The following is a 22429-nucleotide window of genomic DNA, read 5'->3' as shown; positions in this document are numbered from 1 at the left end:
TTATTTATTTCTTAGCAGACGCCCTTATCCAGGGTGACTTACAATTGTTACAAGATATCACATTATTTCACATTATACAGATATCACATTATTTTTACATACAATTACCCATTTATACAGTTGGGTTTTTACTGGAGCAATCTAAGTAAAGTACCTTGCTCAAGGGTACAACAGCAGTGTCCCCCACTGGGGATTGAACCCACAACCCTCCGGTCAAGAGTCCAGAGCCATAACCACTACTCCACACTGCTGCCCAGATTATATGCATTTACATGTAGGTGTGTTTCATATTGTAAGACATTACTAGTTTGTTAATGTACCCTACATGATTGAAAATGATTTACGCATCATTCAGATTAGATTGAGGCATTACTCAAAACAGGTGTTTACTGTCCTTAATTTACTTCACAGTAAAGAGAAGCGGTCCTCCTTTTAAAGATGTGCTCCTTTTAAAGCGGTGCTCCGTTTTTGTTTCCTCTGCAGTCTTCCAGGACCTTGCAGCCAGAAGATGAAGGCATGTTCCGAGACAGGGCCAGGTCCGTGGCTTCAGAAAGCACTCGGGCAGACACAATGTCACTGCGATCAGAGCTGGTGCGGACAGGTACTGACGGGATTGCATGCTCTGGGTTGAGATGACTACAGCAGTGTGCACGGTGGGGTCAGATCTTGTTTTTCAATTCCAATTCCTTCAAAAGAATTGGAATTGATATTTTAGAGACATTAATACTTACTGTGATTGTTCAATTGCTTTCATTTGAAGCCAATTTGAATTGACTAACAGTGACTTCAATTTAAGTAATCTGTTGCCACTGTGAGAAGCTCATTTTAACAGAATACCGCGAATTGCAATTTTCATCAGTGATGCGTTGGAACTGATTTAAAAGGGAGTGGGAACTGGGAATGGATTTTAAAAGGAATTGGGAATGGATTTGGAATTGAAAACCAGGAATGGACCCCAATCGTGGCAGTGAGGGTACAGCTCTGTTTATTAAACCAGAGGAGCAAGTCAATGGGAAACGTGAGTTTATTGTGAAAGAGTCGTTGACACAGATTTATTTTAGTCGTACTCTACAGGGTCTATATCAGAAGTCCTTTTAACCCTGTATTAATCCTAAGGAGCCGCCACCTTCAGAGAATGAGAAGACTGTGTGTTGACAGTGTTTTTTTTTTTTTTCTTTTTTTATTGAATAGGCTCAACTTTCAAACCACCCCAGACCACCAAGAACAGACCAGCAAAAGAGAAGAGAAGCAGAAGAACGACAATCATGGGAATACCGCAACACGTCCAGAAAGAACTGGGTACGGTCAGCGCCTTTATTTAGTTCAAGTGGTGTTTGCCACGCAAGGAAAACACAAACCCAGTTTACAGTAAGTGCACCGAAAGACTGCAGAGTGTAGGATCCAGTGCAACTGCTATTTAACATCAGTACGTTTACCATCCCTTAAGTGCAGTTTAACATTACTAGAATTGTATTTTAACCTCGCTGTTAATGCTTTTGAAGCTATCTTGACCACTTTCCAGTTTGGTCTGAGACTTCATTTTAACATCACTTCAAAGCTCTCTTTAGTCAAACCTTATTTTGTTTTTTTTGTTTATGTATTTTAAAGGGATAGAGAAAGGCAGGGACAGCAAGAGGCACAAAGCACACAAGAAAGCAGATGTTGCAGATCCTGCCCAGCTTGTTAACGGAGCGGAGGACGTTGTGGTTGTGCCTACCGTAGACGGAGAGGTCCAGCAGAAACATCACAAGGGAGCCAGGGTCCACCTTCAGGCCATTGAAGCCATGCACCTGTCAAAGGAAGAGAAAACCGATCGGATGCTGAAGCATCACATACGGACTGTTTATAAGGACGACTCCGTCTTGGATCATAGCGTTGCCCCCAGGGTATCTCCGATGCAAAGACCCAAGTCGCTGGCTGTCCCAGGAATGACCACACACAGCTACAACGAACCACACAGTCCTGTGATGTCCATGTCGCCCCAGGCCACATACTTGTCCAAGATCATCCCCAACGCCATACTGCCTTCTTCTGTGGAGGTCATCGAGATTAGCCGGAGCAAGAGCAGGAACAGCGTCCGCACAGTGAGCAAAAGCAGCCTGGTATCCGCCAGCCCGGCTTCGACCCGCTCCAGCCTCCGCTTTTACAACTTCAACAACAGCGATCTGTCCTCCTCCTCCAGCTCCAACTGGAGCCACTCCCAGTCTTCAGAGACCATCGTGTCCAACAGCTCAACCCTCTCCTCTGGAGGGACCAAGACTCCAAATGGAGAAGAAGGGAAGGAAGTCCACAGGCTGGCTCCTGATAAGATGAGCATCAACAGCTGGATGAGCGCTTCATCGGGGATGCCCCAGAATGCCAACGGTTTCATGATGGTGAAGCAAAGGGGCGATGGGAAAAACGCGTCTCCCGCACCCAGCACGGGTAGCGCGGTGGAGGGATCGGACACCATGAGCATCCAGAGCGACATGTCCTTCAACAGGAACTTATCAGTCACAAAGATGAAGAGGCCACCAGCTCCTCCAAGGAGAACCTACTCCCTGCACCACAAGAACAAACAGAGGGATCTGCAGGGCAAGGCAGTCACAGAGTCTCAGGAAAACCAGTCCCCACTCAGCGAAACTAGCAGCGTCCGCTCGGACAGGCTAGCCTACTCTGCTGACTACAGTTCCCCAGATGTATCTCGGTGTTCTGCGGCCGCAAGCCCACTGACGGCTGAGCAGATGGAGGCTAGAGAGGCCATGCTGAAGGAGCAGCAGGCCTCCAGCGACGTCTCGCCCCAGAAACTTCCCTTCCCGGGGAACAAATTTGAGAGGACCATGTCGCCATCCAGCGGTTACTCCAGCCAAAGTGGCACCCCGACTTTCTCGCCCAAAGGGGAGATCAGTTACCCCTCCTTGGCAGGAAGGAAGCAAGCCCAGCCGGTGAAACCAGAGAGGTCCTGTTCTCGCTCTTCTTCTCGGACGTCTTTGTCATCTTCAGTGTCGGAGCCTGTTCAGCACGAGACTCTGCTCGCAGTTTCTCCACTGGCCCAACCACCTGCTAACCCCCTGCCTACGAAGCTAAAACCTGCCTCGCCAGTACCCCGGGTGAGTGAATCAGTACCTCCAGCCCTTGCTGCCGTCGAATACGATGAGGTGTTTGTCATACCACCACCCCCGAAAGTACATGCACCTTCCCCTCCTCCCCCAGAAACGTGGATGCTCAATAAACGCACCTTTGATTCACTGCGCTCTTCCACTAGTCAGCTCGCTACCTCCGGGGACGTCCAGCAGCAGCTGAAGAAAGAGCCTGCCCCAGCACAGAAGGAGGAGACCCCCCCTGTGCTGAAGACGGTGGAGCCACCAGTGCAGACGGAGACACTGATAGTCAAAAAGGAGGTGCCACCAGTATTCAAGAAGGGGTTCAAACCAATACAGCATGAAACTCAACCTATAGTCAAAAAGGAGGTTCCACCAGTATTCAAAAAAGAGTATAAACCAGCATGCGTGGATTCTCTGTTTATAATCAAAAAAGAGGTACTGCCAGTATTCAAGATGCAGACTCCACCTGTGATAAAGAAGGAGGTGCCACCAGAACAGACGGAAACTCACCCAATACTCAAAAAGGAGACGCCGCTTATAGTCAAGAAAGAGCCTCCACCAGTGCAGAAGAAGGAGACTCCGCCTATTGTCAAGAAGGAGACTCCGCCTATTGTCAAGAAGGAGACTCCCCCTATTGTCAAGAAGGAGACTCCCCCTATTGTCAAGAAGGAGACTCCGCCTATTGTCCAGAAGGAGACTCCGCCTATTGTCCAGAAGGAGACTCCGCCTATTGTCCAGAAGGAGACTCCGCCTATTGTCCAGAAGGAGACTCCGCCTATTGTCAAGAAGGAGACTCCGCCTATTGTCAAGAAGGAGACTCCGCCTATTGTCAAGAAGGAGACTCCGCCTATTGTCCAGAAGGAGACTCCCGCTATTGTCCAGAAGGAGACTCCCCCTATTGTCCAGAAGGAGACTCTGCCTATTGTCCAGAAGGAGACTCCACCAGTCTTCAAGAAGGAAACTCTGCCAATAGTCAAGAGTGAGACTCCACCTCTAATCAAAAAGGAGGTTCCACCAGTGTTTAAAGAAACCATACCAGTGCAGGAGATCCCACTATTGGTGAAAAAGGAGAGTCCACCCATAATCAAGAGAGAGATTCAACCTGAAGTCAAAGAGGATGTTCATCCAGTCCTCAAGAACGAGACTCCACCAGTGCAGAGGAAAGAGGTGCTGCCAGAACAAAACGTAGTGCAGGATGTGGAGCCGATACCAGCTGTGCAGGCATCACCTTCACCTCCTCCTTCTCCTCCACCCGCCCACCTCCCTCCTCCTCCACCCACCAAGAAGACCCCTTCAGAGTCTTCAGCTTCATCTCCCCCACCCCTTCCGGATCCTGAAGTCTGCCAGGTTTTGCCGGCAGCAGAACCTTTGTGGCCTCCTCCACCTCCTTCTCTGGAGGAGCCTGTGCTCTTCTTCACCTCCCAGGAAGAGTCTGACTTTTCCTTCCCACCACCGCCGCCTCCTGTGGATCACATCTCCCAGACATCAATAGAAACTTTGTCAACGGTGGAGCTACCAGCGAAATCAGCAGGTTCAGAAGTGGTCCCGACCCCACCTCCGGAGAACTCATCTGAATCCACAGCCATTTTAGTGACTGTAGTAGGGTCTTCTGAAACCACAAAACCAACATTCCAACTACAAAAAGCTCAAGAGATTCCAGCTGCTCCTCCTTTGCCGATGTCCAACGGCAAACCCAAAGAGTCTGTTGCAACATCTGGGAGTCCGTCTTTGTCCATCACAGCACAACCCACTCCGCAAAAGCCACCGGAAGCCCCCTGCCCTCCTCCTGCACCACCCCTTGTGAACATCAAAAGGCAACAGAGCCTGATAAACCAGGAGGTTAAGGCTAAAGAGCCACTCTCCAGGACCAAAAGCACACCTGCCCCCAAAGAAGAAGCCAGCATTCCCTTGGTCACACCTTCCCTCCTCCAGATGGTACGGCTCAGATCCGTGAACGTTGGCAGCTACCAGCCGGATGAACAGCCCAAGAGTCCAGTTGAGGAAAATAAGCCAAGTCCGGTGAACGGAACCACCGTGAGTCAGACCGTGCCGCAGAAACCTGTCCGCAAATCTCTGTCATTCAAATCTCCACCTGGAACATCATCAGCTTTGCCTTCGATGAAGCTTCAGGAGGCCATCCGCATGAAGACTGCGGCCATGTCCTCCAAGGACATGCCTCCGCATAGCCTATCGAGACCAAATCTACGTGCATCCTTCACTCCCACATCCCCTCCTAGCAGTGATGAGCATGGGCAGACTTCTCTCAGGACTCCAGAAGAGGGTGGCGTGCTTAAATCTCCAGCTTCCACTGCCAGCTTCATCTTCTCCAGGAGCTCTAAGAAAGTTGTCATTGAAACCTCGGTATCCCCGGAGGCTCAGACGGATCTCAAGAGGAACCTGGTAGCTGAGCTGATGTCCACGTCTCAGAAGAAAACAGGCAAGGTTCCACCGCCCGTGGCCAAAAAGCCAACACACATTCCAAGCAGCCCGTCACCACAGGGAGCACCGCTGAGTCCTTTGATGAAGATGGCAGGCCCCTTGAAGGAGCAGCATGCTGTTTCCCCCACGCAAGGAGGGCAAGGAGGGTCCGAGAGTAGTGTGGCAGCAGACTCCACACCTGCTCCAACGGGGCCGGCAGGGACTGTGCAACTGGCGGGCCAGCAAGCACAACCAAAGGAGGGCATTGCATTAAAAAGTAAGAACCTGTCTTGCATTTATTAATATTCGAGAAGGTTAAAATCCAAGTGGGCTATCTTGATTGATATTTTCTTTTTCCTACATTGGAGAAGCTCTTACTTACGTATCGCCTAGTAATGTGTCGGAAGGACATCCGATGTTATAAAATACAGTTACATGATTCACCAAATGATTCATATTTAAATCTCTTTGCTCCATGAGATGTATACCTTTTCCTGTTTGTTTTGTTTGAGTGAAATCTAAACAAAGATCGCCTAATTGGATTCTAGCGTCATATAAAACGTTTACCACTGCATGCATTTTCAGTTCACCTTCCCTTCCTACGATCTCCTGTGTTTCGATCTATAACTTCTGATGTAAACCCTGTAAGCAAAGCAGACAAACATTGCCTTCATCAGTGCTATTATTTACAGCATACTGTAACAATAGTGCAGAGTCAGACCAAACCATTTGTCTGCTCATCAAGTTTTACAATGTTTTTACTGTGCTTTACATACCAATGTAGAGTTAAACACATGGTAGGGTCTTGATGGCTTGGCTTTGTTTTCAGGTTGTTAGTCCACTGCTGGGAAGTCATGCATACATACAGGGTAACTCTTTCAGAGTGTGTAAGGTCAAAGGAAATTTGATTCATTCATCGCCCTCTTGTCTGGAACTGAAAGCTTTGTCTGCAGTACAGTAGCGTGACATGCAATTCAGTATTGAAGCACTGGTCAATAGCACAACAATAACTGCAGGTGAAACGCGATAGCATTGCTGAACCGTATCTCTCTCGGCTTTCCAGTGGGGCGTTGCTGATCTGCACACTAAACCTGAGTATTAATAGATAGTTGTCATTTGTAAATTGTGGGTAGTTCAAATCATGTACATATTTTAGATTTAAAAAGCATTACTGTAGTAGTAGGTTAGTTGCAATGTAGAGTCATGCAGCAAATAGAAATGATGTTTTCTTGTACAATGGGATGTGTGTTGGTATTGTCCTTAACATCGTCGATAAATTAATTGCATTTTTTGTTTTCTTCCTGGAAGGCAATCATGAAACTGGAGTCACAGAGGCGGTAACTTCATGAAAGACCATGAAGAAAATCCAGCTTTTATTATTGGACTGACTAATCAGAAATCGGTAGTATTCTCTCAGGAACCTGGGCAGGTCAAAGGTCAAGACAGAGAGAGAGCGCGATTTGGAGCTACTCAAAGGGAGAACACTCTTAAACTATTGTAAGCCTTAGCCTCTTAATGGCCTTGATATTTATGCAAAAAAATGGTGTTGGTCTTTAATTTCTATAATGTAATAGCTTTATTTTGGAGTATTTTTTTTTTTTTAAATCATAAAGGCTTTGCAAATCCATGAAGCTTTAAACAAGGTAACTTTGGAAGATGGACGTCTTGTTTAGAAAATTAGACTCACGCTTGACTGGAGAGGAAATTGCACCACCTGCTGGTCTAGATGGGTAGAAACCAGCGCTTGGAAAATAAAGAAAGCTCTGTTATTCTACCTGCGATAGTTAAGGGTCTTTCATTGAAAAAGTCTTAATGGTTGAGCGACACTTTCACGTGCATAATATAGTGAAGATTTATTTTTATAACACGGTGAAAATATGCACTATTCCTTTTTGGGGGGTGTAGTTGAATATTATTATTATAATAAAAAATATATATATATATATATATATATATATATATATATATATATATATATATATATATATAATAAAACCCAAATTCCAGATTAAGAATGTCAATAAAATATCAATTTAATACATTTCTTACGGACCTGGTGCAAAATAATCCCCAACAAATATGCAAATAACATTTTAAAAAAGCATTGACTTTTTTTTTCTTTTTCTAGTGTACATTGAAAACTGAAATTTAAACTGTTGTTTTTATTTCTTTCTTTTTTGTGGTGGAACAGTATGCTGTGCTCGACCAAAAGGGATACTGCATCTTTAAAGTAGAACTATAATAGAAAACTGTCGATCAATAAAGCACTTTGTAAGGTTGCTGAAAACGCATGCTGTGGTACCCATGCACAGTATAGGGATCTGCACACTGGCGTTTAATGCATTCAATAAACCTACAACAGAAATCCAGCTGCTTCTGAGTTAAGCACCAAGGCAGAACTACAGGGGATACACTCTTCCCAGATCTGTGGTCATTCCCATATTTTAAATGAATTCCCTACATTTCTAATGGGATTATCTGGGGTGTTTTTTGGTTTTTGTTTTATTTATATGTCGTACTCTTAATTGTATCCCGAAACACCTGAACATCCAACCCTGATGCCCCTGACGGGTGGGGTTTGAATTCTGAGCTGATAATATTGTCCAGTCTATGGGACACTCAACTTCTACCTTGTGTGTTTAAACTATTAGCTACCTGTTGTGGCTCGCAGCGTCCGACAGACTTGTGTAATTGTACAGGGTAGGGTTTGGCTGTGCTGGTCCCACTAAAACACAGGTTTAGCTGAAGTATCTCTGCCTTGGACTTTTCTGTTTTAATAACGCTGTGTACTAACAAAAAGGCTTTACTAATACTGGTACCTGAAGAGGAGAGACATTGAAGTCACACCAGAGATCAACGTAAAACCACTTCTGTCTTTCTTCAAAACACAACTCGAGTACCAGAGAGTTTGTATGTTATCCCCTTCCGCCACGTTTTCCAAGGCAAAGTATTACTGGTGCAATTCAGGCTAGGGAGGGTTAGGATCTGTCTAAGTTCGGCTGTTTTTTGTTTGTTTTTTTCCCCCAGATCTGTTTAAGAATAAGCAATATTGTTAAAAAAAGCCAGTTTTGCACAGCTTGCCAAACCCCTGGTAAATACACTGTACTGTTGTCCTCCATACTCCAGATTCCTAACTGGGAGTGTGGCCACTAAGATCAAACTAACACTGGAGCTAAACTGTAAGCATTTGGTTTATATATTCGTAGCAGCCTTGACGGTTTAGATGAATCCTCCTAGCAAATTAAGCTTATACTTTACCTCTAGTGATCCGGACAGGCTTAGCTGGAGTGAAGGGTCTGCACACTCCAGCAATGCATCTCTATCCCCTGGATTACATTTCAATTATAATGCTATCTTTATAACAACTTTTAAAAAAGTACCAAAAAAACAATGCATGATGAGTTTGAGGTATTGTATAAAGCAATTGCACACAGTGATCACGGTATCTGGCTACAATACACTGTATTTAAAATGTATTCCTAGGGGCTGTGGATAGAGAAAGTGAAAGGGGATTTAGCCCGGAGGGCTGCGTGTGTGCACAAAGAATGCATTAAAACAGGTGCTGCTTCTTAATGGGGTCAATAGCTGTGCGACTAAATTAGTTTCAAATTCATTCCACATCGATTTCATATGAAAGTCTGATTTGTCCTGAACCGGCTCTGAGTGTGAGGAGTCGTCGTATGATGTAAGCTTTACAGCGGTACTTTGCAAAATAAAATAAATAAATAATAAAATTAGAAAAAGTAGTGCTGAATTAAAGATACTTCTATGGGGGACTGGGTTACTGCCTCTTGTGTGTATAAATCTAGATTCTATACAGAGCATACCTTCTCTATGTTAAGTATTCATTTCAGGCATAGTTCTGCTTCGTGTGTAATATATTCTGTATAGGTCTTTCCACTGAAATGGAAAGCAGCACATTGATGATTTAAGGTGACTGACTTCTTTTTTTATTATAATTTTTTTTTTTTTTTTTGTAAATGGGGACAGTTCAGTTTTTCAACTTGCTTAAAACTGTAACACCTTCTGCCTTGAAAAGCCAAATTAATGTACAGTTCCTATGTCTTTGTTTAAAAAGTTTAAATAAAAGCGCCTTAGACCACTTGAAAGCATTGACTTGAGCCTCCTCTTTATGTTTATCTAAATCTATATCTATATCTATAAGAAAAAAGGATATTTCAAGTACTTAAAAAGGTAGAATAATTGATTACAAATCAATTATCAGGACGTTTTGGACTACAAAGCTTTCATTGGCTGAATACAAAAAAACAGTGCTTTAAGAAGTTGATAAAAAACAAACAAGTAGTCTTTTAAACAAAATTCCAGAATGCTGATTGATGATGATGATGATGACCTCATAGAATGTTCACTCCAAATGGCTCCAAAGTGCCTAGTTTGAAAATAAGTTCACATTCCATTTGTTTCCTGACAGCATTAGCTCCATAGCATTGAACCATCTATCTATTAATTTTTTTCAGGTCTTATAACTAACCAATCTAAAAGGTAAGTATAAATATGAAATATTCAGGGCTGGAAATAAGACTCCTGTTGCATAGCAGATTCACCCATTCCAAGTTTTAATACAAACTCGATTAGCCACGGTGTAAGGTAATAAGCTCAAGCATGTCTTATTAAACTCAGTAAAACCCGGAATGGCTCAAACTGCTATGCAATGGGAGTCTTCTTTCTAACCCTGAATATTCTTCATGTGGTCTAGGCCATAGTGAGGGTTATAATGGCAGATGTAATAAACATAAACAGCTCAGCAACACATCATCCAAGAGGCTAGCCGTTCCTTACTGGTGGGGAAGAGCAGGAAAACAATTCTAATCAGTTTCACAACTTTATTTAATATTAAACTGCATGCGATATCTACTGATTTACAGTTAGCAGGCTGGAATAATGAATGTGCCACACCCTTTAAAAGACAGTTCTGTTACAATTTCAATCAATGTTGATTATCCACATTATTAAACAATTTAATTTTATAACATCTCTCATGTTCTGAAAATCTCAGCCAAGACCTGTGCATCCGAATCCTAGTCAAACACGGGCAAAACTCGCCTGAGCAAATCAAGGGTCAAGATACAGAAGCCCGTCTTTATTCTCCCATGTGGGATCAGATAATGGTGCTTTGTCTCCCCCTGCTGGAGACTGGTACTACAATAAAATCCGCACGTGGAACACTGGCAAGCAAGGATTCTTAGTTAGAATGTTGAAGAGCAGCTTAGGGGCAGACAGAGGATACTGAGGATTCGGAGTTCAGATGCTGACTGAAGCACGGGTTGGGACTGGCGATTAGGAGGGGCGCTCTCTTTTGAAAGGAGCGATCCTTAGCTGATGTTCCCTCCTTTCAGTGATTTACACGTGATCAGTCCCAGTTTGGTCATGAAGTTCTTCTGATTCCACTGCGCAACGCATTCCCCTGAGATTTTAAAGTCGGCCTGTGAGATTAAAAAAAAAATACAACTGAATGCATTCAAATAATGAGGCATGTTGTAATTAAAAAACAGATGCAGCTGTGGCTTTAGTGGACCATTTCTGTATAAAGCAAACTGATCATTTTAAAGAACAAGCTAGACATGATTTTAAGAAGATGTGTATACTGTATGAGCTTTTAAATGAACACTGCACTGGACTAGGGGCAGTTTGATAGCCGCTTTGTTTAACTTTTCCATTTAAAGAAATGCTTGTCCAAAACTTTACACACAGACAGAACACAACCACACTCGTGCAAGAACCACAGGCATACAAACATGTCAGGTAATGCATTTGACGGATACGTCTTTCCTCTTGAGGAGGTCGACCTAATGACGAGGGGTACCTGGAGCTTCTCGAACACTTTCTTCTTTGGCTTCAGCTCGTCGTCTGGCTTGCCCGCCTCATACCCCTCCACGAAGACACGCTCCCCGGGGGCTGACCCTGCGGGGGGGTCCAGGGGCTCCACCCTGCGCCCCTCCCCTTCACTGCAGAGAGAGAGAGAAACGCAGTGAGGAAACCGTGCCGACCAGATCCACCTCAACACAAATAAATCACTTTACAGAAACCATTACAGAACATTCTAATAACATAAAATCAATAAGATTGATAAACAACAACAAAAAAAAAAAAACAGGAAAGCAAGCCTGATCTTCGTTTTATTGTGCTTTAAAAGGTAGAGTGCAGGTGATCCAGAGCTACTGATGATGTAAAGACCCCTATTAAACCTGCAGGATTAGAGCTCTCCATAACTGAGATCCCAAGAGAAAGAGACGCCCCTCGCACACTGCACTGGCGCAGGCTGCCTCCTGGCCTTGCTCAGCGGGGTACCTACGTGGAGGCACACAGCAGCATGGCCTGGGACTCGATGCCTCTCATCTTCTGGGGTTTGAGGTTACAGAGCAGGACCACCAGCCTGTCCTGCAGCTCGGACGCAGGGACGAACGCAACCAGCCCGCTGACCACCGTCCGGGGCTCTGCCTCGCCCACGTCGATCTTCTCCAGGTACAGACTGTCTGCTTCCGGGTGCTGCGACACAAACCAGAGCAACTCCCAGTTACGCTGCCTCCACTGGGGCAGATCACTTAATAGGGATGGGGTGAAGACTCCCACTGCATAGCAGTTTGATCCATTCCTAGTTTACTAGGAGTTTAGTAAGACACCTGAGCTTGTTTTCTGTACACTGTGGCTAATCAAGCTCATACTAAAACCTGGAATGGGTTGGCACCCATGTTTTTTATTGAAACAGCAGAAATGCGCGAGATTGACTTTACTTAAATTTCTTTTAGTATTTATATGTAAGTGTGTCATTGAATTCACTAAGTTTTGTTTAATATTAGAGAGAGACTCAATGCATCAAAAGGGCATTACAAATTCACGTTGGGTCATTCTGTATACCGTTTATTAGATTGCACTGTGATACACAAACACTGCTGTCAAGACCTCAAAGGTCTCTTCTTCAGGTGTAGGTGCAAATTAAAAGCAGCAAGTGGTGTCATAAACACATTTGGAACAGAATCCTAAAAACATTCCATTCCTGTGGAATCATGAACATTCCTGGGACAATAAGACAGATTCTATTTGTTTTTCTCAAGCATCTTTTTGCAAATAACCTTAGATCTGTGCAGATTGAAGAACTCTCCTCCTTACCTTCTCAACGCTGACAACTTTCCCAACTCTGATGTCCAGCCTCGACGGTACCATCTCATCCTCTTCGACATTTTTTGGATTTCCTTTAGCCGCCGCCTCTGGAATAAAACACACGCAAACGTGCCTCATTCATTAGCTTCAAACAGCCTGATATCAATGCACCTGCATTCATTATGAAACAGAGAAATAATACATTTGAGGTTTGTGATGCCTCGTTGTCTTCAGGGTGTCGCTCGAAGCGATGAATACTGCAGCTGTACTCTGAGGGGCTGACAGTTTGAAAGCACTTACTTACAGGTAAGGCTCACTCACATGGACCCTTTTTCTCTGTCGAACGTGTATCGCAGTTCTGGTTCATGTTCACTCACTCGGTTTGGATTGGGCTGGGTAGGCTGCGTTTGTCAGTTTCCTCAGCTCTGGGCTTTCAAACTTCTTCCTGATCGGATCCATCAGTTTGTTCAGGGCGGCTTCTACCGAGTTCTTCAGGTCCCCTGGGTGCACGAGCTGGGGTCACAGCAACCACACACACACGCAGATACAGGGGTTAGTTATTGACCAGCCCGAGTCCTTGTTTTCCATACAGTAGACACTTTGAATATGAAGATACATGTTTGATGGAATGTACAGGATTTAATCAGTTTGAACTGAAAGCAGCAAAATTATTATTATTATTATTATTATTATTATTATTATTATTATTATTATTATTCAAAGTCACCTCCTCTGCAAAATCCTTCTCCAGATCTCCGAAAACAGTGTAGGTTTTGTCTCCACCCCACTTTGCATCCTTCATGATGACAAACTCTGCAACACATTGTAATTTCATGCATGTTTATGGCTGTTACCATCCCTAACATGAGAAGCCAAGTAAAGTAAAAGTTTTGGCTAGTGCCTTCTTCGGGTTACCTGGAGATTCCTCGTGATCGGAAAACTCTTTGGGACAAAACTGCGTTCCTTTCAAATTGCTAAGACTGTACGTGAGAGATTCTGGGAGTGCCTGTTTCTTGTGATGAGCGTTTACTTCCATGACTTAGTGTCTTCTAAGTTTGATCTATCAGTGGCCGTGCATGTTTAGAGTAGGGAGGGGACCTGAAGCAACAGATATTCCCGTCCCTCTCTGACACAGCCCAGCTCAGGATGGAAATAAGACTCCTATTGCACAGCACTTATTTCCCGCACTGCAGCTGGTGCAGCCGCTCACCGGAGTGGAGAGGGAAGATGACATGCTTGACGAAGGACAGGACTCCGTTGCTCTCGATGTTCCCCGGCTCACAGAACGCCTTCTTCAGCTTCTTCTTCACATCCTCCTTCCTGTCCAGCAGATCGATCTTAGACTCCTGATTCACAGAGAAACAAGAAAGAGAGAGAAAGAGATTTAGCAAAGGACTTTCATTAGTACACTGGGCTTCAGTCTTGTGGATGCAGTTGGTAGTTACAACTGAACACCCTACTCCCGAAGCCAGCTCAACAACAAACAAACAAAAGAAGAAAAAAGAATAATAATTTAGTTCAGAACCACTGTGACCAATTTCAAACATAGCTGGCTATGTTTTGTAAAAACAAAAGGAGATGGTGGATAATGTCACTTGATAATGTCACGTTAGGTAGCTCTGAGATCAGTATTAAATTAGGGTCTCACCTCCTCAGAGGAGCTCATCTTTCCCCCTGTGAGTCCCGGGACCATGGGGTTCATCATGTGGATGCGCTTGGTGTAGCCCAGAGACGGCAGGTACTGGAGGGCAAGAAAGAAACAGCTGGTTATCCCCCTGTGCGTTCAACGGCAAACACCACACTACTGGCAGTTCCTGTAGACAGAGTGCATCGGGTACTGCCTAGCCCCCGTTGCTTTATAGTAGCAATTGAGAAAAATACAAATGCAAATGGCTAAGTTACTTTATTATTACTTTTACAGTTTTAATAAACACAGACAGATATTTGATCTGCTCCGTGTTTTATTTTGCTAAGCACAGCTAAAATATCTAATTATAACCTCCTTCTGCTGCAAGTAATCCTATCGGCTCGCTATTAGGTTTTCAGAGGGGGAAGAAGCGTGCATCTCCGATGGGTAAAACTCCAGGGATGGGTTTCACCCATTCCAGGTTTTACTGAGAGCTTGATCAGCCCCAGTGTATAGGGAACAAGCTCAGGTGTGTCTCACAGTAAAACCAGGAATGGATCAAACTGCTATGCAGTGGGAGTTTTGTTTCCATCTCTGTACTACCTTTAAGGAAAGGACTGTTAATGTGCGATTTCTACCTGATGTACAGTGCACAGAACTGTAGCAATCGGATTGCTGAAGATCACTTTAGCACCCCTCTGGAGGTTTTAAACCTCCCTTACCTTTTCAGCGAAGGTGAAGATTTTCCTCTGATCCACTCCCCCAAACTGGGCATCGACTTTCAAGTACTCCTCATCAAGAGCCTGGCAATGAAACGCAGCACTGAGCATGAGAAACACACTTTAAAATAGCAGCCATGGGGTAAGACTTCTCCAAGTAATTTGCTGGAAGAAAACGCTTGCTGCACAATTGTAACTAATTGAACGAAACAGCATTGTAATTGTAACTGCAATTTCAGTAAACACTTCTGCTGCTATTGCAATAGTAATTGTAATTTATAATTATATTTGACCCAGGTCTGGCTACCCCCCTGAAGGGACGCTCCCCCCTTCGGTACCTGCAGTCCTGGGTAGAGCAGACCGCTCAGGAGTGGGTGGTCCACTTGCTTCACAACCTCTGCCCCGGCTTTCTTGGCATCATGCTGTGTCACTGTGGAGGACAGCTTGTAGACATCCAGAGTGTACTCCCTGAGAGAGGGGAAGGCAAACAGCGGCTTAAATAGGGATCAAAACGGGGTCTGCTTCTTCTTAGAGGAGTTTAAAGAAAGACGCATACAGTAGATCACTTGCACCAATGGCTTTGAACCTCAGTCAAGTGAGCTTTCCTTCAATAGGTCATTCCGTTTTATTTCCAGCACATGGATGTAAATAAGACTCCTGTTGCATAGCAGTTTGATCCATTCCTGGTTTTGCTAGGAGTCCAATAAGACACGCCTGAGCTTGTTACCTATTCACTGGGGCTAATCAAGCTGGTAGCAAAACATGGAATGGGTGAAACTGCTATGCAATAGGAGTCTTGTTTCCATCTCTGAAGCAGGTTTCAAAAAGGGGGGTAAGCTTGTGCAGACCTCGGCAGGGCCATGCTTGTCAGAATCCTCACCGGCTGAGCTGGAAGTCCGTTCCCTTCACAAACTTGAGCTTCTCCAGCGGCACCTCTATGCTCTCCAGCATGGCTTTGATCACCTGCTCGTAGTACTGGGTCCGCAGCTCCAGCAGGTCCCAGGGCGCCTTCATGTTGTCCAGGTAGGCATGCAGGTCAGCAAACAGGATCGTCACCTGCCACAAGAGGGGGCTATGATAGCAGCGCACACGCCATACAGCACAAGAGGGGGCTGTGATAGCAGCGCACATGCCATACAGAACACGTCTGGGGCACAATTTATTTATTTAACAGAATGGTGAAGCAACTCACCAGAACAGAAAACACCAAATTACTCGACGACTTGTGTCTGATTCAGGTTTTTTTCTAGAGCTCAAACAATTTCCAACTTTGTGTAGCAAGAGAAACGGCGGCGCATTTTGTAGTGGTTCTGGAAAGATTTAATAAACCAATCAGTGTCCCTCAAGACACTCTCGCGATGGCAAGTCGCTTTTTTACAAAACAGTACTGTATCCATTGTGAATGAATCACTATCGGTGCCATGTAGGTGTTCTTTAAAGCAAAGGTCCTGTTCCTTTAGCCACAGCACTTACAATGGGAAAAATCTGCTTCACCACAAGGGTGTTCCCTTAGGCGAAGTGATCTCTTAGGAGGTGTTCCTATACGTGGAGACTACTGTATATAAATGTGTGGACTCCAGGACCCCCCTCCCACATGTTACTGAGAGACTGGACTCACCTCACACCCGGCCTTTAAGAAATCAGCGATCTTGGACATGGGCACAAAGTAGGCAACGTGTGGCTTGCCAGTGGTGGCTGTTCCCCAGTAGATCTTCAGCTCCCTCTCTTTCAGGATCTCCTTGAGCTTCTCCTCCCCCAGCACCTCCTGACAACACACAGGGCAGACCCACTGTTATCACCGACGCTGGATCAGAGCCACCCTACTGACAGTGTTATGGCAGGTGTTCCTATTACTCTAGCGACAAGCGTTTGACAATCCATTGGTTGTAGGTATCTGTTTCTACTTCTATCCAGTAACAGGGCGGAGTCTGGGCACAGACTGGCTGCCATGCACACTGCACGCGAGCGTCTTAACCGCTGTGCAAGAGAGCCAGGCTAATCTGACACGGGTGGTTATAGAGCCTTTAAACATCACACAACACTGCCTGTTCCACACAGACAGCACATGCACAAATAAACACTGAATCTTAAAACTATAAGAAATTGAAATAGGCAAAACCCTTTTATTGAGAGCAATGTGTTTTTCAAGATCGTCGCTGGTTTAAAGAGATCTCTGGTGGTGGTGGTGCTGTGCTGTGTAATCTTATACCTGCAGATTCCTGGTGATGAGGTCGTACTTCTCCTCTGGGCTCAGGCTGTTAGTCATGATGCTCGCTTCTTACTGGGGCGGTGGACACTGAAAGAGGAAAAACGCGTCCTGATCCTTTACTAATTGGTTACTGTACCTTTAAGGAGCGTATAGTTGGTTATATAGTCCCTTTCATTGTAAGATTGGTTGATCCGGTGAAAAGGTCGTACCCACAGCAAAGGAATACAACTCTGCACTGTCACCAGGTTTCCCAGCATGGTTGAATGTTAACAAAACGCTCGGTTTTCACTCAGTAGCCCCAGACAGACTTGCCATTATAGTAAAATCACTGCAGGTCAGAGGCAATGAAGTGACCTGCACAGTCGTCAGAAACAGATTATGACAAGTTTTATGCATTAGCAATATCACTCTAAACCTAGACTATCCGACTCCACACGGGGTGGTGTACATTATTGTACTGCATTATTCAGATTGGGCTCTCCGCGGAAATCGGGTGCTAGCAATCGGGTGAGGGTCACTGGTGTTGATCTGGGGCTCACTGACCATGCCAAGTGAAAAAACAGCTACCCAGATATGGGGGTGACTGCTGCTTTTCATGGACTGCGGAGAACAACAATCCACACAAACCCAAGCAGCCGTTTCTTCAGTTGTTTCTCTTGGATTGGTAACCCGCTCAACACCGATGACCCCTCATTTGTGCAGAGCGTGATCGAACAATCGAATAATCGGTTCGTGCGGCACTAAAACATCTCTCGGCAATGTGTAGGTAATGATTCACGTATTAGTAATGGGAATGCATTGAGCTAGGACGCAGGCTGTGTGCTTTCCGATTCATCAACACGTTTACAAACACACACAAAGAGACAGTAAATCAGTTAAGCGCAGTAATGAACCGGCACTACATATTGTCCTTTACTATGTTTGTATTACTATCGCTGATCTTATATTTCAGACTCACCAGTGTCTTGAAACAAGAATCAGCTCCCCAAACGTGCAGTACTGCCGACCCGGGCGGTGACAATGTGTTGCATCAGCGCTCGGCAGCACAGCTAGGATTGATTACAAAGCCTGTGACAGCAGGGAAAGCAATCCAACTTCGATAGAATCGCTTCAATTCTGTACTTCAAATAAAACTAATGCTATTTTTGCTGTTCCGGGACTTGTGAGATTTGTAACATTGCAATTTTTTTTGTTCACTAAAATTCCGTAAATTGAATACTGGGGTGTTTTTGAATAAATAAGGGCCAATGTTATATACTCAATAAAATTGTAAATGATTGCAATACAATGTATTACCACTAGTGGGCCCCATTGCACCAAAAAAAATAGCACAGGCAGCTTCCAAACGTCATTTTGAGTATTGTACAGTTCTATACGGTTCCACAATAATGCAGGTTTTATAATAATATCCTCGCTAGTTTTGCCATACTTATCAGCTTTATTATGAATCACATGACATTGCTTTTCACTATTCGTAGTGAAAAATATACTGTAGTGCATTCTATGGAAAAATATAGATATTATATTTATCTATATTTAATTATATTAAAATATATTTTCCTATACATTGGCACACTGTTTCTGGAGCCAGCAAGACCAACAGTATGGATTAAGTTATGAAACCTGAAACTGAAAGGTAGTTTAATACATAACTGTACAATACAAAACAATGAAAAGTGTTGCTTATTAGTATTATTTTTTAATATAGTAAAAATGCATACATAAATGAACAAACTTCAGTGTGTACTTTTTTAAAACACTACTTAGGTATATCATGTAATACTGTAATTGTAATAATGCAATACACCCTTGTGGGTAAAAACAACCAACACTCAATACTGTTAATACATCAATATCAGTCCTGCTGCTATATTTAGTCCATGGTTTGCATTGTTTAAAGTTCACTGCCACACCACAGCTTACAGTGACATCCGCAGTAAATAAAGGGTAGAACTAAAAAATAAAAAATTATTTGAGTTGAAACACAAGGGACTGGCAAGTGAGGTGGCCGTCTCCACCTATATTAATACAACGTCTAGTTCTAACGATTCTGTGACAAGTGCATCCGAGTCATCTTTATATAAAAACAAAACAGAATTCAGCACGCTGTGTTGTGCTGTGAATGGGAGCCTTTGTGACATCTGCTTATTGAACAGAAAAACAGAATCTCAATGAAAGTGAATGGCAGAGATGTTCCATTGGTCATTTAATACTAGATACACTTATAGAGGTCAAGAATTGTGTTAAGAGTTCATTATTTAAATACATACAACACTAAACAACAATTTAACAGGAAAAAAAAGTTATTCACCCAGACACTGTCCAGGTGAATCTTCTCAGCTGCACAGACTCCAGTTTTACAGATTAGCAGCCCATGGGTGGGCAACATCTTGGTCAATATCCTGAGTAATCACAGTGCTGCAATTGGCAACCTGATTTCTTATTCGTGCATTGACGTTTTATTTTCGAAAAATAAAGAACAATCTTTTTTTTTTTTCATAACACTGACACTGTTGTGCAAAATAGTTTTAAAAAATAAATAAAATAAAAATAAAAATAAAAGTTTAGAACACTTCAGATTAAAAACAAAAAAGGAAATACAAAGCAAAGGACTTGAAATTTTAACATGCGCATCAGATTTCAATTTCACATTATGATAATAAATACAAATAACTAGATATAACTTAATTCGTACTTATGGTTGTTCATTTTTTTGTTAACTAATATTTTGTGTTCAAAGCAAAGCAAACCATTTTATTTAATCTCACAAATCCTGACTAATTTAATTACCGTTTGACTGGCGCAGGACTGCCGGTGGTATAGCTGCTAGTTTGTTGTCTTCAGACGGTTCATCAACAGTTTTCTGCCGTTTAGACAAATCAGGGCGACCAAAAACAAAAAGTAATTTAAAATTAGCTATTTCCTTTCCCCTACCGTTGCGCGTCCGTTTGGACTCTACGAGTGCATCCTATTGTATTACTTGTATTGTAACGCTTGAAATGTTTTTGCTTACGATTGTAAGTCGCCCTGGATAAGGGCGTCTGCTAAGAAATAAATAATAATAATAATAATAATATGTAATTACATAGGCTACTCGTTACATAGTAGATGTCTTCTACCCCGTCTATGTGTGTAGTAGCTAGGCTACATAGCCTATACGTTACATGCATCTGTGTGTGGGTTTCAGAGAGTACAGCTTGCTTATGTATTCTTACTGGTTGATAGCAACGCGGCTAATAAAAAGTCCGCTCCGTGAGCGAAAAGAAAAGTCAGCGCCGCCCGTGCCGCGTCCGGTGTGAACACACAGGTAGACTATAATGGGAAGCGAAAAAATATAACACATATTTCAGTGTGAACGATCCTAACACAGTGGCTAAGCCACTGCCTGGCAGAAATTCTATGCAATATGAGCTACTTGCTTTAGAAAACTTTAAACTATTCATAACTAGTCTGTCGATTGCCTTGATCAACACAGCAAAAAAAGTATCTTTCTACAAAATAATGTTGTAATACCATGAATGACAAAACTTAAACGCTTTTATTTTAATATGTCAGCTTACCTCTGTCGAATAAATTACGTTCTCTTAGTAACCGGTAAAACTTAAGCGCCGACACTCGTGCCAGTTTCTTTCCCTTGCAGTCCAATTATTATTCTGGAACGCAGAATACGTTGCTTGTATACCACACTGTAGGGAGTACTGCCGTATTATATACGTCACTTCACATAAGGGTAGGTGTGTTCTGAAATACTGTTAGATAACGAATAGTAAAAATAGAAAAGGAAAGAATTACTAGAGATCACTTCACTCAAGCAAAGCCAAGAAAGTATTTGGTCACCAACGCCTGAGTGGTTGCATGCAAGACATGTTGACACCTGAAAAACAGTGCTACCTTTGCATGTTTAGCAAGGATTGTCACCTATCCTGTCTATACTAAAAAAAACAATTCCTAAAGGCCTGGGTATAAGGATAAAGAGTATCTGTTCTGATGAAAATAACTACAAAAAACAGGAGAAAGAAATTCAACATATATCTTAAGAGGATACATTGAGAGAGTTGAGAAAAGTTGTGACTTCTCCTCACCTCCATGAAACAGCTTGCTTTTTCATTGACTCTAAAGTAAACTAAACCAGTCTTAAGATAAAGGAAGGAATGAGCTGGACTTGTGAAATCAAGCACATCCACGGACTGCAGAAAGACAATCACACAAGGAGCATCATTGTGTGTCACGGAAGAACTGAAAACAGCTTTCTCCACTGCTAGCGACAGGGAGGAAAGCGCACTGTGTGAGGAGGAGGCACCACATGAGTTCTGGCTATACCATATCTTTACCTGCATTTACATGGGAGTGAGTGACACCAGCTCTATTGCACTCAAACTGAAATGGTGTAGCATACCTGTAGCGTACGGTCCTTATCCTCTTCCAGTCTGCACAGGTGGGCAGTTGCAATAGGTAAAATAGAACTGCACTGTGGGGAGAATATCTTATGCCAAAACTGCTTTAAATATATCAAGCTAAAAAAAATCAAACTTGTACATTTACATTGGACCACCAGGTGTTACTCAGGTCAAGTCTGTGAGAAAAAAAAAAAAATACACCTACTTAAGGAAGTGCTGTACAGTACTCATGTAACTCTTAGGTGGCTGCATTTCATAGACCAGAAATAATTAATTAAATATATATAGGCATTGCCAGCTATGACTGCACAATGGATTGGAACAGTGGTCCTTGCACTGCAGCACTCTATCATTAAGTGTACAGTCCGAGTTATAGATACACACACTTGTCAACACTGTACCGCACATAACCAGATTGTTTTTCAGGATGCAGTGGAGGAAATACAGCTGCTATACCCAAGTCAGCAATTAAGTGTTTACGGTGATAGGTGTACGGTTCCCATCACCTCCCCCCCCCCAGGTTTATTGCATGCATTTCAATGTTCATTCCCCCCTCCCCCTTTTACAGTAACTTTAAAAGAAATATCATGTAGCATCAACAGCACCAGAGGGCAGCCATTTACGCACCTGTGTATGACAGTAGTCCAGGAATACATCAATAAACACACATCTGCTGGTGCCAGAACCTAATGTTGCTGGCACTATACAAGATACCCTGGCGCTAGAATCTAGTGCCATTACACCAGATTTGCACCCCTGAATATGCCACCAACATGAACATAATGGGGGGGTGGCAATTTAAAAAAAATAAATCTATGGGGAGCAGGTTGTAAAATGTTGGTACATAAAATGGGATC

At 43.4% G+C, this 22429-nt stretch overlaps 2 protein-coding genes across 6 annotated transcripts in view; one reads left to right on the top strand and one right to left on the bottom strand.

Annotated features, from left to right (window-relative positions):
- LOC117413976 (uncharacterized protein KIAA1522-like) overlaps window positions 1-9610 on the top strand; it is a 61727-nt gene extending 52117 nt beyond the window's left edge. For all 3 annotated transcript variants that reach the window (XM_058997371.1, XM_058997372.1, XM_058997373.1), the window contains 4 exons: window positions 484-601; window positions 1192-1299; window positions 1609-5778; window positions 6810-9610. In XM_058997371.1, the coding sequence (XP_058853354.1) occupies window positions 484-601; window positions 1192-1299; window positions 1609-5778; window positions 6810-6850 (4437 nt within the window). In that variant the 3' untranslated portion in view covers window positions 6851-9610. The remainder of the gene's footprint in view (window positions 1-483; window positions 602-1191; window positions 1300-1608; window positions 5779-6809) is intronic.
- A 721-nt stretch (window positions 9611-10331) lies between these two features.
- Window positions 10332-20869, bottom strand: LOC131699699 (tyrosine--tRNA ligase, cytoplasmic). 3 transcript variants are annotated; one of them, XM_058997375.1, is made up of 14 exons: window positions 20736-20869; window positions 17176-17262; window positions 16585-16731; window positions 15847-16022; window positions 15305-15434; window positions 14970-15050; window positions 14269-14361; window positions 13831-13966; window positions 13348-13433; window positions 12998-13133; window positions 12630-12727; window positions 11815-12008; window positions 11326-11467; window positions 10332-10945 (listed from the first exon to the last, which is right to left on the bottom strand). In XM_058997375.1, exons 2-14 carry the CDS (start codon window positions 17230-17232, stop codon window positions 10835-10837), a joined length of 1587 nt encoding a protein of 528 aa, XP_058853358.1. In that variant the 5' UTR covers window positions 17233-17262; window positions 20736-20869; the 3' UTR covers window positions 10332-10834. The 3 variants fall into 3 exon arrangements, with proteins under 3 accessions (XP_058853358.1, XP_058853359.1, XP_058853357.1); XM_058997376.1 differs by lacking the exon at window positions 20736-20869 and adding an exon at window positions 19966-19984; XM_058997374.1 differs by lacking the exon at window positions 20736-20869 and adding an exon at window positions 18134-18251.
- Window positions 20870-22429: the final 1560 nt, after the last annotated feature.

This window comes from Acipenser ruthenus, chromosome 23 (assembly GCF_902713425.1).
Source record: "Acipenser ruthenus chromosome 23, fAciRut3.2 maternal haplotype, whole genome shotgun sequence".
Taxonomy (NCBI): Eukaryota; Metazoa; Chordata; class Actinopteri; order Acipenseriformes; family Acipenseridae; genus Acipenser; species Acipenser ruthenus.
The sequence above is the reverse complement of the archived record's forward strand: the minus strand, read 5'-3'. Positions and strand labels throughout refer to the sequence as shown.